Raw genomic sequence first — 14,861 nt, 5'->3', positions numbered from 1 at the left:
TTATGCACACCCCTTCAAATAAAGTGTTACCAGGCAGGTTGTAATTGAAAAACAAAATTATTCAGATTGTTTCTATATTCAAATTTTCTGTTTATGTTATAACCCAGGTGAAAAATATGTATTAACTCTTTCCCCGCCAGCGTTTTAAAAAAAAGTTGCCAGCCACCGCCAGGGTTTTTGACGATTTTCGCTAAATTTGAATGCCCCGCTGAATATTTTCTTCCATGAATATATGAAGATGATATATATAAAAATAAAGATCTGAGCCTCTGCTTTTAGGCAAAAAAAAAAAAACGTTTTTATTTTATCTTCATCTGTTCTTTTTTTATTGCCTCTTGAACAGAGGTAGGTTTTGTCAAAAACACAACATTTTGGACAAAAAACTGAGAAAAAGGTATTTTTATCAAACAAGTGCATTTAAAAGCAGAATACATTCAGATGTTGTTTCCTTCATATATAAAACTTTACAAAATAAATTAAAAACATAAAATAAATGTAAAATATATCAAATTTCCCAGGATGTAAGGGAAATGTAACTTTTGCAATAAAACTTCTGCCTCTGCCTCTCTGTGTTCTACCTGTGAATAATGAATAATTGGAATTACAATAAACAGGCCTAGACACACACACACACACACACACACACACACACACACACACACACACACACACACACACACACACACACACACACACACACACACACACACATACATATTACAATGTTGTAAATGTGCACAAAGAGAGAAATAATTTGACAATTACACCTTCATATTTAGACAGCCACACATAAATGCCTGCACACACACATACATATTATAGTGTCATAATATTATACGATCTATCTGCGGCACGTCCATGGCTAGAACTTTCTGTGACAACATGTGCATCTCTCTCACTGACTACTTCGTCCCGATCAGATTCAGAATTATCAAATAAAGAGTGATCGGACTCCGAGTCCATTAACCTCCAGTACTTCAGCCATATACCTCTGCATTGTCTGTCTGATACATTCTCACTACTCCACTGTTTGAGACGATTGCAATCTGTTTCTCTGATCAAAGAGTTGCGCACTCATTCAGAACATGCGCGCGGGTCTTCCTTACCGTATAGACGAATCCGGCGAAACTACCGGAAGTAAGCGGGCGCCATTACTGAGCTGTTGCTGGGTAGCGTTGCGCCATTGCCTTCTATTGTTTTAGTTGCAACTTGCGTCCACTGGAATAAACAGCCCGTGATTTACGACTGTCACTAACGTTACAACGTTAGCCCTTGTATAATGTCGAGTGGGTAAACAGTTTCCGTTATAAATTGTTTCAATGGTGGCAGTAAAATTTCAATTTTGAAGAGAAAACACTGTGAATACCCCGGGTCGACTGCCCCTGTCTGGTGCCGTACGGTTTACACAGATTTCCTGGGCGAGTACAAGACGCGGACATTCGCGTATAATAACAATTATTTAATGACATAAGTAAAAAAATATAATAAATGTGTGATATAGTGATCAGCAAAATCTCCTCTCTTGTTATTTTTTCTATTCAATTTACATGCTATGGTCATTAAATGGCTTTCCTGAGCTAAATGTAACGTTATGTGACATTATTGTTTTCCTGCTGTTATATTGACCTCTTTCCATGGTTTAAAAACAGTAGTTGGTCGATATTGTGTATACTTTCTAGCTGTAACGTTACCTTACCCATGCCCGTTGCAATGTAAAAATGAGATAAATAATGGACACAAATGAAAAACATGAAATTGTTTATTTGATTTCATTTATTTATTGTTGCCAAATGGACAGATCTTTTTTAGTTTCCTCGGTAGCAAACGTTAGCCTAGCTTGCTTGCCAAGCTATTTTCATAAATAATCTGTAAGATCGTTTGTACCTTCATCTGTGACTGGAGGCCAATGTCTAACATCATCAACCCAACAAGTCTGCCTGGCTGTAGCTGTCATCAAGGGTGCGTTATCACCTTATCTCCGAGGTTTGTTTACATACCGGTGCATATGTCTATGCCGGTGTAACAGCTCAGTAATGGCGTCGCCACAAGATGGCAGCCTACACAAGAACGCTCGTCGGATTCGTCTATACCACCTAAAACACGGATACCCGGAAAATTCCGTGTTTGGCGCAGATGCGTTTTTTCATTAAACCCGGAAAATTCCGTGTTTGGCGGGGAAAGAGTTAAAAATGTACTTGAGTACAATACAAATATACTCAAGTACAGTTTTTACACATTTAATAGTATATATATCCTAAACATACTCATGTCTGCTGGCATGTTATACAGTGGCCATTCCCTATTTTTCTCACACTCATTGGCCTTCCACACATTCCGGATTCATTGATAAGCCCCTTCCACATTTAATGTGTAAAAAAAAAGGGACAAATTTACTGGTCGCACGTGCCACTGGATATAAAATTCAGTTGCACACTCTCAAATTTTCGTTGCAGCCTGGAACCCTATGGCACAAACTTAAAAAGTTAGAACCTTCATGAATAATCTGTATCAAATTCTGAAATTTGTCTGGGTTGTTCTGGCTTGGGTCGGGTAGAAGACCTCTAGCTTAGAAAACTACGTTGGCAGGTGAATACTTTATTATCAAGTTAGACAAAACAGTTATTAAACCAACATGCATGAATGTGTAGAATTTGTGTGTTTTAACGACAGGTGTTCTGATTCTGCTGAATTTTGTTGGTGCAAATAGTAGAATGTACAGTAGGCCTAGTTATGATGAAACACTGAAATGTAGCACTTGTTAAGTGTTTGTATCCAGCAATCCCATTGGGATTCAACTATTTCCTGTAACATGATCTGAACTCAACCATCTAATTCCAGTGTTCCCGTTGTTTTTTTTCTCTCTTCTTTTTCTTCTTGTGAACACACAGAAGACAATTTTCTTAATTTTCAGGTTAAATGCATCAATCTGGTACACTTAAAAAATTACGTTTAAATCCAACCTCAGTGTCCAAATGAAGTCTTTAGATTGGCTTGGACTTTAAAGTGGACTTTTTAGGTGTGATATATTGTCTCAGTCTACATTACGTTTACACTGGTGTTTTAGGAAGTAAATACAATTAGAATATTATTAATAATAATAATTATAATTTTTTTTTCACTTGAAATGCTGTAATCAACTGCCCACATAATGTTGGAAATTATGTGATTGTGAAACTGCACATGCAAATATGGAGTTTTCTTCATTTACTGTGAACTATGCTGCTCCAAGACACAAAAAACACTGAATCAAAAGCTTAAATTGTGACCCTTTATGATTTGATAAGGACACTAAGCCATTTCATGCTTTTAAATTTGTGTTCATTTGACAGTTGCTATGTCAAAGCAATTGTACAAAATGCAATGTTAGAGAGCTTTTTTTATTATTATTAGAAATATTTTCTGAAATTCAGACCCTCTGGTTACTTTTGTTGCTTTGTCCACAGAACAAGTAGTGAGAGTCACAAACTGAGAAGATCATGTTGAAAGGGGGCACTGTCAAGACAGCACTGCCCAGAATGGGTGCTCCAGAGCGTCCAAAACTGTCTACAAGTATCTCTCAAGGCTCGTACTCCAGCAACATCGGGATGAAGACCTCCAGATCATCTAGCACCATCGCTTCTGATCTGCGACTCAGCAAGGTGATTTTTATGATCTAATATGATAATGGAATGGATGAAAGTGATGGGACCCTGACATAGACAGGACCAATTAAAAATTACATTTTTGACACAAGATCTCTACATGTGTATTGTATGCTCTTCTGTATGGTATACTGTAATTATTGGTATACTGTAAATAATTTGGTTGTCACTACTATTAGGACTGGGTTGTATCGCTAAAAATGTTTTCAATATTTATATTATATTAATAACCATTAAAATTATATTCATATAATTATATTCCTCATCCAATATTTGATATAATTATCAATATTTAGCAGCACTGCTAGCTGGTCACCTTTTGGCTAAACTCACAGTTTTGAATCTAAAATATTGTAATATATGTTTTTCATACCTCAAAGAGGTTTGTTTAAGACAGCTGGGGATATGCTGTCATTCATTGTGCTGCTATTGCGACAAGTGACAGTTAAAAAAAAAAATTATTCATTCCAAAGATTTGTATAAAAAAAACTTCATCCAGTAATGAGTCAAGTGGAGTTTTATGAGTAAGTCGTTGAATAATTTATTTAAATCGTTTTTTTAATACAAAAATAGAAATTAATTTAAAAAATAATTTAATTCTTTTTAAATTACATAACAAAGACGACATAAAATGAATTTAGTAACAATCGTGGCGGTAATACTCCTAAGCGGTGAGCAGCCGGTAACAAGTCGAAGGAGAACGTCCTCGTCTCAGTTCTCGCGCATGCGCCAATAAGGAAGTAATGGAATAGTCGAATAAAGCCGTTATTTATGTTTTTTTCGCACAAAAAGTAGTCTCGTCGCGTGATAAACTTATAATTGAGCCGCTGTAGGCACATGGAATATTTAAACCTTTTCTTTAATGACTTTATGGGCCGTCAAGAGCCAGTCCCTTAGGCATTCTATGTAGGACTGATCCAGCTCTCAAATTCAATCAAAAATATCTTTATTTGTGTTCCAAAGATGAACGAAGGTCTTACGGGGTTGGAACAGCATGGGGGTGAGTAATTAATGACTTAATTTTCATTTTTGGGTGAACTAACCCTTTAAATAAAAGTCCGGCCTATTTATAGTAATTCTCTCCGAGTCTGTAACGTTTCAAAACGTCGAACAAAAAATCCCATTCGACCCTGTCGAAAGCTTTCTCTGCGTCTAATGACAGCAAAGCAGTGTCTTTTCTTCGCCTCTGGTCATGCAAGATATTCGGTACCCTTCTAATATTATGGCACCCTTGTCTATGTAACATAAAACTATTTTGATCATTCCCTACTGAATATGGTAATAGATTTTCTAATCTTCTTACCAGCATTTTTCACAGGATTTTCGTATCCAAATTTAGTAGACTTATAGGGTGCATATTTCCCCATTTATTTTTAGGCTTTCCTGTTTTGGGCAACAAAGTAATTAAAGCGCCAGTCGAAAGAGGTAGATTTTTTTTTCAAAGGCTTCTAATAACATATCTAAGATGGGTCTTATTAATTTATCTTTACATTTTTTATATATGTCTATGGGGATGCTGTCTGGTCCCGCCGCCTTCCCCGCTTTCATCAGTTCAATGTTATCTACTACTTGTTGCAAACTTTTATTTTTGTTTTGGTCTTTTTTTTGTTCCTCTGATGTGCATGGTAAATGCAAATAAAGTTTTTTTGTACTTCAGAACCTTGTAAATATTCTGAACCATATAGTTTTACATGATACGACCTAAACGATTCATTAATTTGCTTTGGGTCGACTACAGAACGTCTCGGTTACGTATGTAACCCTCGTTCCCTGAGTAGGGAACGGAGACGTTACATCGGAATGACGGAGAATGGGGGTTTCGCATAGAAAGCCAATCCTCTTCGAGTATTAAAAAACGAGCCAATGGCAAAGAAATGCCATGGGTCTGCGGAATTTGCATAGCGTATCTCTGCCTCACCCCGTGAGTATAAAAGGAGGAAGCGGACGCAACCGCAGTATGTCTTCGCTGAGGAGCCGAGACTGAACTCAGGCGTCTACCCAGCGGTACAGCGGAATTTGCAGGGAGACGTAACGTCTCCGTTCCCTACTCAGGGAACGAGGGTTACATACGTAACCGAGACGTTACATACGTTCCCTTTCGTAGTCACTCCGAGTTACGTCAGAATGACGGAGAATGGGGGTCCCCCATGTAATCACGCCACCTTCACAGCTGTCTTCCAGTGCCCTGCGCAAGTCTGACCCCTGACACATTTAGCCTCCTTACGAGGAGTCCTACTTGAAACAGGAACACCAAGGTACACTGGGGAGCATATCCCCCTTAGGGGAATATGCCGCAGTATGCCTACCATAGGGAGGACTTAAGAATTACACATATGGCCCCATAGGGTCCCATACGGACGATACTGGAGTGACCAACCCGTAGGGTGGCTAGAATCTTAACTCCAGGGATGGCAAGGTGGCTTGCCGAGGGAAGACACATGCTCAGAGAGGCTTACAGTGGAATTACACATGTGGAGGTTACTAGCAGGAACCATGCACACGAAGGCACCTAGCCGACGTCCGGGCAACGGACACTGGCGTCAGCATCAAAAGTGCTGGAGGACTCAGGGCTTCAATGGAAGCTCAGCTGAGGAAATATCGCACTTATCCAGTCCGTGGAGTGGAATGGTGCGCAAGCGAAGACACCTGAGCGGGTCCAGTACTGGCCGGATGAGCGAGTACAAGAGAGGACACAGGCTCCACTCGAAGATTATAGAATCTAGTGAATGTGTTAGGAGTCGCCCACCCTGCAGCTCTGCAGATGTCTGCTAGCGAGGAGGCCACACTCCGGGTGAAGTGGGCCGTCACACCAAGGGGGCACGGTCAACCTTGCTGCTGGTAAGCCAAAGCGATGGTGTCCACAATCCAGTGAGACAGCCGCTGCTTTGAGAGAGCCCTTCCCTTCTGGCTCCCACCATAACAGACAAAGATCTGGTCTGAGGTCCTGAAACACCGCGTTCTGTCTACGTAAGCACGGATGGCGCGTACTGGACAGAGCAGTGCCAAGGCTGGGTCTGCCTCCTCCAGGGGCAGCGCTTGCAGGTTCACCACCTGGTCCCGGAAGGGAGTGGTGGGAACCTTGCGCACATATCCAGGCCGGGGTCTCAGGATCACGTGAGAGTATGTCGGCCCAAATTCCAGGCACGCTTCGTCAACGGAGAATGCGTGCAGGTCCCCTACCCTCTTGATAGAGGCCAGTGCAACCAGGAGCGCTGTCTTCATTGACAGGAATTTAATCACAACTGATTACAGAGGCTCAAAGGGAGGCCTCTGCAGGCCATTCAAAACCACTGAGAGGTCCCAAGAGGGTAAGAGAGGAGGGCGAGGAGGATTCAGTCTCCTCGCTCCCCTCAGGAACCTGATGATCAGATCGTGCTTCCCCAATGACTTACCTTCGACTGCTTCACGAAAGGCGGCAATTGCAGCCACATAAACTTTCAGGGTGGAAGGAGACAGCCTTCGCTCCAACCCTTCTTGCAGGAAGGAAAGCACGACACTGATCGAGCAACTCCGGGGGTCTTCTCGGCGAGAAGAGCACCAGTTGACGAAGAGGTTCCACTTCAACGCATAGGCGTGTCTCGTGGACGACACTCTAGCGGAAGTGATGGTAGCCGCCACCGCAGGTGGCAGGGTACTCAAACCTGCCTCGTCCCATCTAGGAGCCACACGTGTAGTCTCCACAGATCGGGACGAGGGTGCCGGCACCCTGTGGCACTCCGTCTCTGAGAAAGGAGGTCCTTCCTCAGAGGAATAGGCAGAGGAGGTGCTGTCGCGAGGAGTACCATTTCGGAGAACCAGGTCTTGTTGGGCCAATATGGGGCTACCAGCAAGACCTGCTCCTCGTCCTCCTTGATCTTGCATAGGGTACGTGCGAGAAGGCTCACTGGGGGAAACGCATACTTGCGTAGGCCCCGTGGCCAGCTATGCGCCAAGGCGTCTGTGCCCAGCGTGCCCTCGGTCGGAGAGTAGAACAGGGCGCAATGGGATGAGTCCTGGGAAGCGAACAGATCTATCTGCGCGTCCCCGAACTGGTCCCAAATCAGCTGGACTGACAGGGGATGGAGTTGCCATTCTCCGGAGACTGGACAGAACCGCGACAGCTCGTCGGCTGCCTGGTTCCAGTCTCCTGGAATGTAAACAGCACGAAGGGACCTCAGGTGCTTCTGACTCCATAGTTAGAGGGGGGAGGGGGGGGGAGGGCAGTGGAGGCGCTGTGGGGACACATAAGTGTTGCCACAGAACACTCCACAGGGGGAAACCCCAGTGTACCCTAGACTGCGGCCTCTACGAGGGCAGAGAAGGCAGAAGAGGCCACTGAGTGATCGTGAAAAGTCAAAGGAGACTTCCACAATCTCACGGCCTCTTCATGCACATCCGGCAAGAAAGGATTTTGGTTCGCCACCCCCAAAAACCAATCATCAGCCTTAAGTGCTTGGGACATGGCAGAATTTTCCACACAAACCCAATACTCGTGGCAGCCCGGGAAAGCATAGCTGTGAACCCTGAATCAAACTCGCTATGCTAGCACATCCGAGGACAGCAGCACACACGAGCCATCTCCAGAGGACTCCAGCTCAACCTTGTGATGCGGCGATAAACATGATTTTATCAGCTGCGGGACCAAATGAGAACGCGGGCCCACGGGCAGGCCCCGCCCACTCACTCTGCACCACGTGGGTTGCAACGTGAAAGGCGGGGTGTGGACCGAGGAATTTTCGTCGGTTTAGTTCCAGACCTGACGTCTTTTGGTTACCCTGGCCACCAGCCGAAGTACTATCTTACGTGGAGAAAATAGTTTGGGTTGTGTATGAGGGGACTCTCACTCTAGCTCATTGAGTCTCAACCGTTATACATTGCGATGATCACGTTCCCACTGAGAGAAAGTGACACACCCACGAGCGCTGTCTGAGCGTGATCAAAGCCCAAACACGTCAAACAGCGCTCGCGCCCATCAGCTGACTATCAGAATACCGCACTCAGGAATACACGGGTAGATCGTCTTTAAAAAGACGTGCCGTGTGCACACTCTTTCAGTGAGAGGAGAAAACTCCACGGATGCTGAAGCGACCAGGGAGAGACACACTCACTGGCAGACCACTGCTCAGATCGCAGGCAATGTGAAACTCGCTGGGTACCGCCGTCACACCAACACCGGAGAGTTCGCTCGTCTCGAAGAGGTGAGTCACAGTAGTAACTTAGATTGTGTGGCTTGTGGAGTGAAGAAGTTCTCTTGGCTCCGAAGCGAAAACATACTGCAGTTGCGTCCGCTTCCTTCTTTTATACTCACGGGGTGAGGCGAAGATACGGTATGCAAATTCCGCAGACCCATGGCATTTCTTTGCCATTGGCTCGTTTTTTAATACTCGAAGAGGATTGGCTTTCTATGCGAAACCCCCATTCTCCGTCATTCCGACGTAACTCAGAGTGACTATGAAAGGGAACTACCATCATTTTCAATATAAGCAATAACCCTCTCAGCTTGTCTAGTTTTTATTTGCCATTCAAGCACCTTTCCTGTCTTCTCTCCTTGATCATAAAAGGTCTGCTTTAATTTCAATAATTTCGTCGTGATTTATTTTCAGAAAACGTGTCTTGGATCGAAGCAACAAAAGTTGCTTATGTGAATCTGTACATACATATTCATTCTGATGAATCTCATTCTCCAGCTTTTTAATCTTCATCTCTAATGTTTTCAATTCTTGTTGAGATTTTTTATTTTTGGAACTACAAAAACTAATGATTTGTCCCCGTAAAAAATTGTTTCAAAATAAATATCAATTTGTTTACCTAAAAAGTCAACAAACGATGGATCCCCCAGCCATCCGGATTGAAATCGCCATTTTGGAGGGTCCTTAGTCAATTTTGTATCCCTGTACATCAATGACACTGCTATATGGTCGGAAATTACACTGCTGTGATATTGACAATCTTTGATCCTAGAAAACATTTGAGCTGAAAAAAAAATCTATTTGTGAATAAGTTTGATGTGTTGCATAATAACAGAAATAAGAAATTAGAGTTGGGTTAAGATGTCTTCATATATCCAATAGGTTCAAGGAACACTCTGACTTTTTGGAACTTTAGCTTATTCATCATATCCTCCAGAGTTAGATAAGTTCATACATACCTTTTTTGTCTCCGTGCATGCTGTAAAGGCCTCATTATGCATAGCTACGTCGTCACTGCTACGGCATCGTGGCCGTTTTATACTTCTGCGTGAGGTTGTTGTGCATCACGGTGCATTTCGCCGCCAGAACGCTAGGGGGGTTCGCGAATCTCTTTGGTTCCAGGGCCTGTTCCACCCATAGACAGTAAAATAAAGGTTGCACCCATAGACAGTAAAATAAAGGTTCCACCCGAGCTGCCATAACGATACCTGTTCGAAATGACAGAAGGATTTTTTCAGTCTCCACATGGAACTGTGCTATGGCAGGATAATGTGTCCCGTGGCAGACTTGGTTAGTACTGTATTATCAATGATGTAACCGTGAACATTGTATTGAAAATAAACAACAAACTGTGTTTCAAAACAAACGTTGATTTATTGATTGAAGTTTATTGCGAGCATAAAAGAAAGAAAAGAATATAGACATATTAACAATGAAATAAAAAAACAGTTTATTTTTAGTTTAATTCTTTATTTACTTTCTTTATAAGAGTATTATAATTATCAGAACGAGGGTGCAAATGTTAAAAATAGCGCTAATAGCGGGAGGGGGAAATCGGAAAAGCTACACTTCTGAAATTATGTATAATCTGACCAATCAAAGCCCTTGCTGTCTGCGTCGCCTCGACGCGTAGTTACAAATTTTTGGAGGTGCACGTCGAGCTACGGCGGAGGGGTCGGAGAGGGGTTCGCGTCGACGGATAGGGGTCTGCGGGGGTACGCCGTCGATTCGACGCAGAAGCATAAAACAGGCTTAACTCTGTCTGACGCACCCACTGTTAGCCTAGCTTAGCACAAAGACTGGATGTAATTGGCTACAGCTATCATGCTAATCCCAAAATAATGCAAACATTTTCCTATTTACATGTTGTGATTTGTATTGTCACAGAGTTTACAAATAACAAGGTCATATGAGACACAGCCAACTTTTAACCGTATAAATATAGGTAACTATTTTCTCAGAAGTCGAAGCACTGCTACTTGAGTGGAGTGATTACCGCAGCACCTGAGACGCACCATGGTGAGGAGGAGAGAGTTCGTTCAGAGTTGGAGTAATAGAGTCGGCAATTACTAGAAAGTAAAAGCACAGTTTACAGTCATGGGTGTTCATTGTATTGTAAAGAGCTGCGACAATATACAGGGGAGACCGGGTAATAGGCCTACCATGATTTTTCATAATTCCAACCAAAAACGCATCCTGACTATGAATAAAGACATCACAGAACATGAATAAAGAATTATTATTACACTAATCAATATATTTTAAATGCAATTTATTACAGTTGAACCAAATGTATTCAACAGCATATAATACAGTAATGTTAGATAATTCACCTTTGGCTAAGCCCCGCCCCCCCCCCCCCCCCCCTTAGTTACTGTTGCTACATCCGTCAAACTTCATCTGCGCTCTGCATGGCTTTATGCCGTAACAACTTTTCCTGCTGAAATGTTATCAAACTTTTATAAAGCACTAAAAGCAGCAAATAAAGTGTCCGATAGAAGTAGGCAAAAGGCGCTGCAATATGTGTTTGAAGGCTATTCAAGACATACAGGTGAAACGCAAGAAACAACAAGGCATCCAAAATAGAGGCAAAAGCATAACGTTAACATTACCGGTCACAGTCAAAAAATGAACCACCGCATTTCGTACTGGGACTACTGGAGACAGTCCCAGACTACTGGACAGCCTCCGTAGGCTGGGACTAAAAATATCAGGAAGCAACACTGTTCATACAAAGCTGGGTAGGTCTTTATTCACTTATATAATCGTTATTACATAGCAAACGGACTACATGAGTACTGTATAACGTTGTATTTATTAGCAGCGTGTGCTAGCGTATCAACAACCGGTATGAGAACCGAAATCATAACCTAAAACATTATAAAACGGTCTAACTAGTATAACTTCACACTCACAGTAAGGTTAGAAGTAAAAAAAGATGTGCTTGTTGATCTTTGCGGGGTTTAGCTGACTGAGGACATCCACACAGTTTCCAAAGACGACACTTGTCAGGATTTTACTTCGGTTTTGGGAAGGGAAAAAACGGACACCCCCTCCAACCTCTCTGGGAAACGCGTATCTGTGTTACAAATGCCCGAGGCACAATGTTTAAGCATACATAAGCATGACAACTTGACATTAACGAAAACAAAAAATGTCTTGAATCTTGATTATGACAACTTGACATTAACCAAGACAAAAATGTCTTGATTATGACAACTTGACATTAACCAAGAATAAAATGTCTTTGTTATGACAACTTGACATTAACCAAGAAATCATAACTAGTCCTCCGTGTTCCACTTTACTTTAGGTAAGGGGAAATATTAATGACACTGTTGTTAAAGCATTTGACAGTGTAAAAACCCTTAATGACATCTTTATAACTAGTACAATGTGTTCCACTTTACTTGAGGACAAGTAAAATATTCATGTCACAGTTATAATGGTGTCATGACAACCAAAGTTAAAACCAACCATAACATATGACAGGGTAATGTAATGTTAACACAAAGCTAAATAACTTCTTTAAGTTTGATAATTAGACCTGTTATGACATATTTTTGACAGGTTGACAGGTTATGATTTCTTGGTTAATGTCAAGTTGTCATAACAAAGACATTTTTGTCTTGGTTTAATGTCAAGTTGTCATAACAAAGACAGTTTAAACAATGTCAACTTTAGATTAAAAGTGTCATAATTTTGTCACTTTTACGTTTTCTGGGTTGGTAGATGCACCGTGGACCCGATTATAGTACTTAAACATGGAAAAAGTCAGATTTCATGATGTGTCCCCTTTAACAGAAAATTGATTCTCAGCTGTTTTCACTGTCAGTAACTTATGTTCTTTTGTGTAGATAAAAAGGGCGAGCAGTGATGATGCTCTGGCTAAACCTGTTCTGGGTTCAGTGGCTGCAGTGTCCCGCATGAAGAAGACCATCACCACAGGAGCCATTTCTGAGCTTACAGACAACCGGCCACGTAGCGCTTCAAGTAGGAATTTACAACCTATAAACATAAATCTCATACTGTCATAGTTACAATTTCTTAAAAGTGTGAAGTCTGTACAGAAATGATTTTGTTACTTTTTAAATGATTTAACGATGTTTATTTAATCTTTTAATGAATCTCTTAAATGGTAAGTAACGTTTGGATTGAATACTTCATTCAGATGATCATGTTTCATTATAGTGATATTAATCAAGTTTTTTGCTAGTCTTAAAAAGTCTTAATTTGCCCTTAAATCAGATCAGAAAGACTTAAATGATGGCATTCGATGTTGCATGCATATTTTGTTTTTTGCAAATTTTGCATATTCTGTGATTGTTGTTTCTATTGATATAATTATGTTAGTTTAACATGCAAGTTCACACATGTGTTAATAGTGTTATGGATGAAGGTTAGTTTTTTTTTTTAATTTTAGTTTTTTTGTTGTTTTTTTTGTTAAATATCATTGCACTTTCTCCCAGGCAGCATATAGTTAATTGTAGCTGTACAAGTGTTAAAAAGGTAAAATGCACTTGTCTAGTTTGGGGAGATGCTTCTACCGGGGTGGGAGAAAAGGGGTCTTGGGGCTGTTCTCATTGTTTTTTTGTTTCTCTCTCTCTTCTCTTACTTTTTTCTTGGTCTCCGCTTAATTGTTGTCTGTTTCACAGTAAAGAACTATTTTGCATTCAAAGTCATTCCATATCGTGTATGACAACCTAAAATGACGCAACATCTAAGTGGGAGGAGTTTTACATTTGTCAATTGGAACTGTAATGGAGTGAACAATCCTGTTAAGCGTATCAAAATATTACAACACCTCCAACATTTAGGAGCCCACATTGTGTATCTTCAAGAAACACATCTTAAAATTCAGGACCACCTATTGTTAAGAAGAAGATGGGTTGACGGGTATTATTTCACTCCAAATTTCAGGGCAAAGCCAGGGGCGCTGCTATTCTTATACACAGGTCAGTACCTTTTGTGTGCTCGGATGTCATAGCAGATCCCAATGGGAGATTTGTCATTGTCACTGGCAGTGTTGGGAGTAACGCATTACAAAAGAAATACATTACAGTAACATATTACTTTTTGCTGTAACGCAGTAGTGTAAGGCATTACTAATCAATTTTCAGTAATATTTTACTCGTTACATGTTCAATGAGGCTTGTATTACAGTTGTATTACAGTGTATTGTCTGCTTTTACTTCTTAAAGGCAACAGACTATGTGAAAGTTTTAAAGCAGTCTTTTAGTGCCGGTTCAGAGCGGTCGCGCCTGTAACATTGTTTTTTCCTCATAAATGCGAACACGAAAACTAAAATAAAATGAATATTTTAAGTTCTATGGAGACTGGAGAGCCAACCCTTCCTCATCCGATTTGCGCAGTGTAATTAACAGAATTACAAAAAATATATTTTGCCTCCTATTTTTTTTTGTCACACATGAATGTGTGTCTTTTCCCTAATATTAAAAATAAAACATAGACTGATATTTGTCTAATGTCTGGAGTCCTTTAAGGAAGTAGCCTATATACGTTTCAATACATGTATTTTCTGAGAATTTTTATTTCAAGTTTTGACTGCAAATGTCATGTCCATAATGCTGGACTTCCCCAATTTTAAATAATTTATCCTCAACTAGTTTTGTGGTGTAGGTCTACGTATTTTCTAATGTTAACTTCAAATAATACTAATAGCCTAATTTAAAGATTAGGCAGCATTGGATCTGGACGGTAAGGAGAATACCGCTGGAGTTGGAAGAGGTGTGTCGCGATTCTGTAGGTTCGTGGATCTGAGTCGTGTGGCGAATCGCGATTTCGGTTTCATATTGCATATCGTTACAGCCCAAAAGTTAAGTTCTACTTAGTTATTTTGGTGAAAGTAACTCAAAAGTAATACATGAGTAATGTAACGCATTACAATTCTGAGACAGTAATATTGTAAGGTAATGAATTACTTTTAAATAACAGTAACAAGTAATACCTAATGTATTACAGTTTGGAAGTAACTTGCACAACACTGGTCACTGGTAATATTAATAATTTTCCTGTTATCCTTGCCAATGTC

At 41.0% G+C, this 14,861-nt stretch overlaps 1 protein-coding gene across 4 annotated transcripts in view; it reads left to right on the top strand.

The window, feature by feature from the left end:
• The window catches only part of specc1 (sperm antigen with calponin homology and coiled-coil domains 1), a 269,017-nt gene that overhangs the window by 52,996 nt on the left and 201,160 nt on the right, over positions 1-14,861 (top strand). For all 4 annotated transcript variants that reach the window (XM_089129997.1, XM_089129999.1, XM_089129998.1 and 1 more), the window contains exons 2-3: positions 3,444-3,638; positions 12,667-12,802. In XM_089129997.1, coding sequence (XP_088986123.1) covers positions 3,477-3,638; positions 12,667-12,802 — 298 coding nt within the window. In that variant the 5' untranslated portion in view covers positions 3,444-3,476. The remainder of the gene's footprint in view (positions 1-3,443; positions 3,639-12,666; positions 12,803-14,861) is intronic.

The sequence above is a fragment of the Pimephales promelas genome, chromosome 4, assembly GCF_988280905.1.
Source record: "Pimephales promelas chromosome 4, fPimPro1.hap1.1, whole genome shotgun sequence".
In the NCBI taxonomy this organism is placed as follows: domain Eukaryota; kingdom Metazoa; phylum Chordata; class Actinopteri; order Cypriniformes; family Leuciscidae; genus Pimephales; species Pimephales promelas.
The sequence above is the reverse complement of the archived record's forward strand: the minus strand, read 5'-3'. Positions and strand labels throughout refer to the sequence as shown.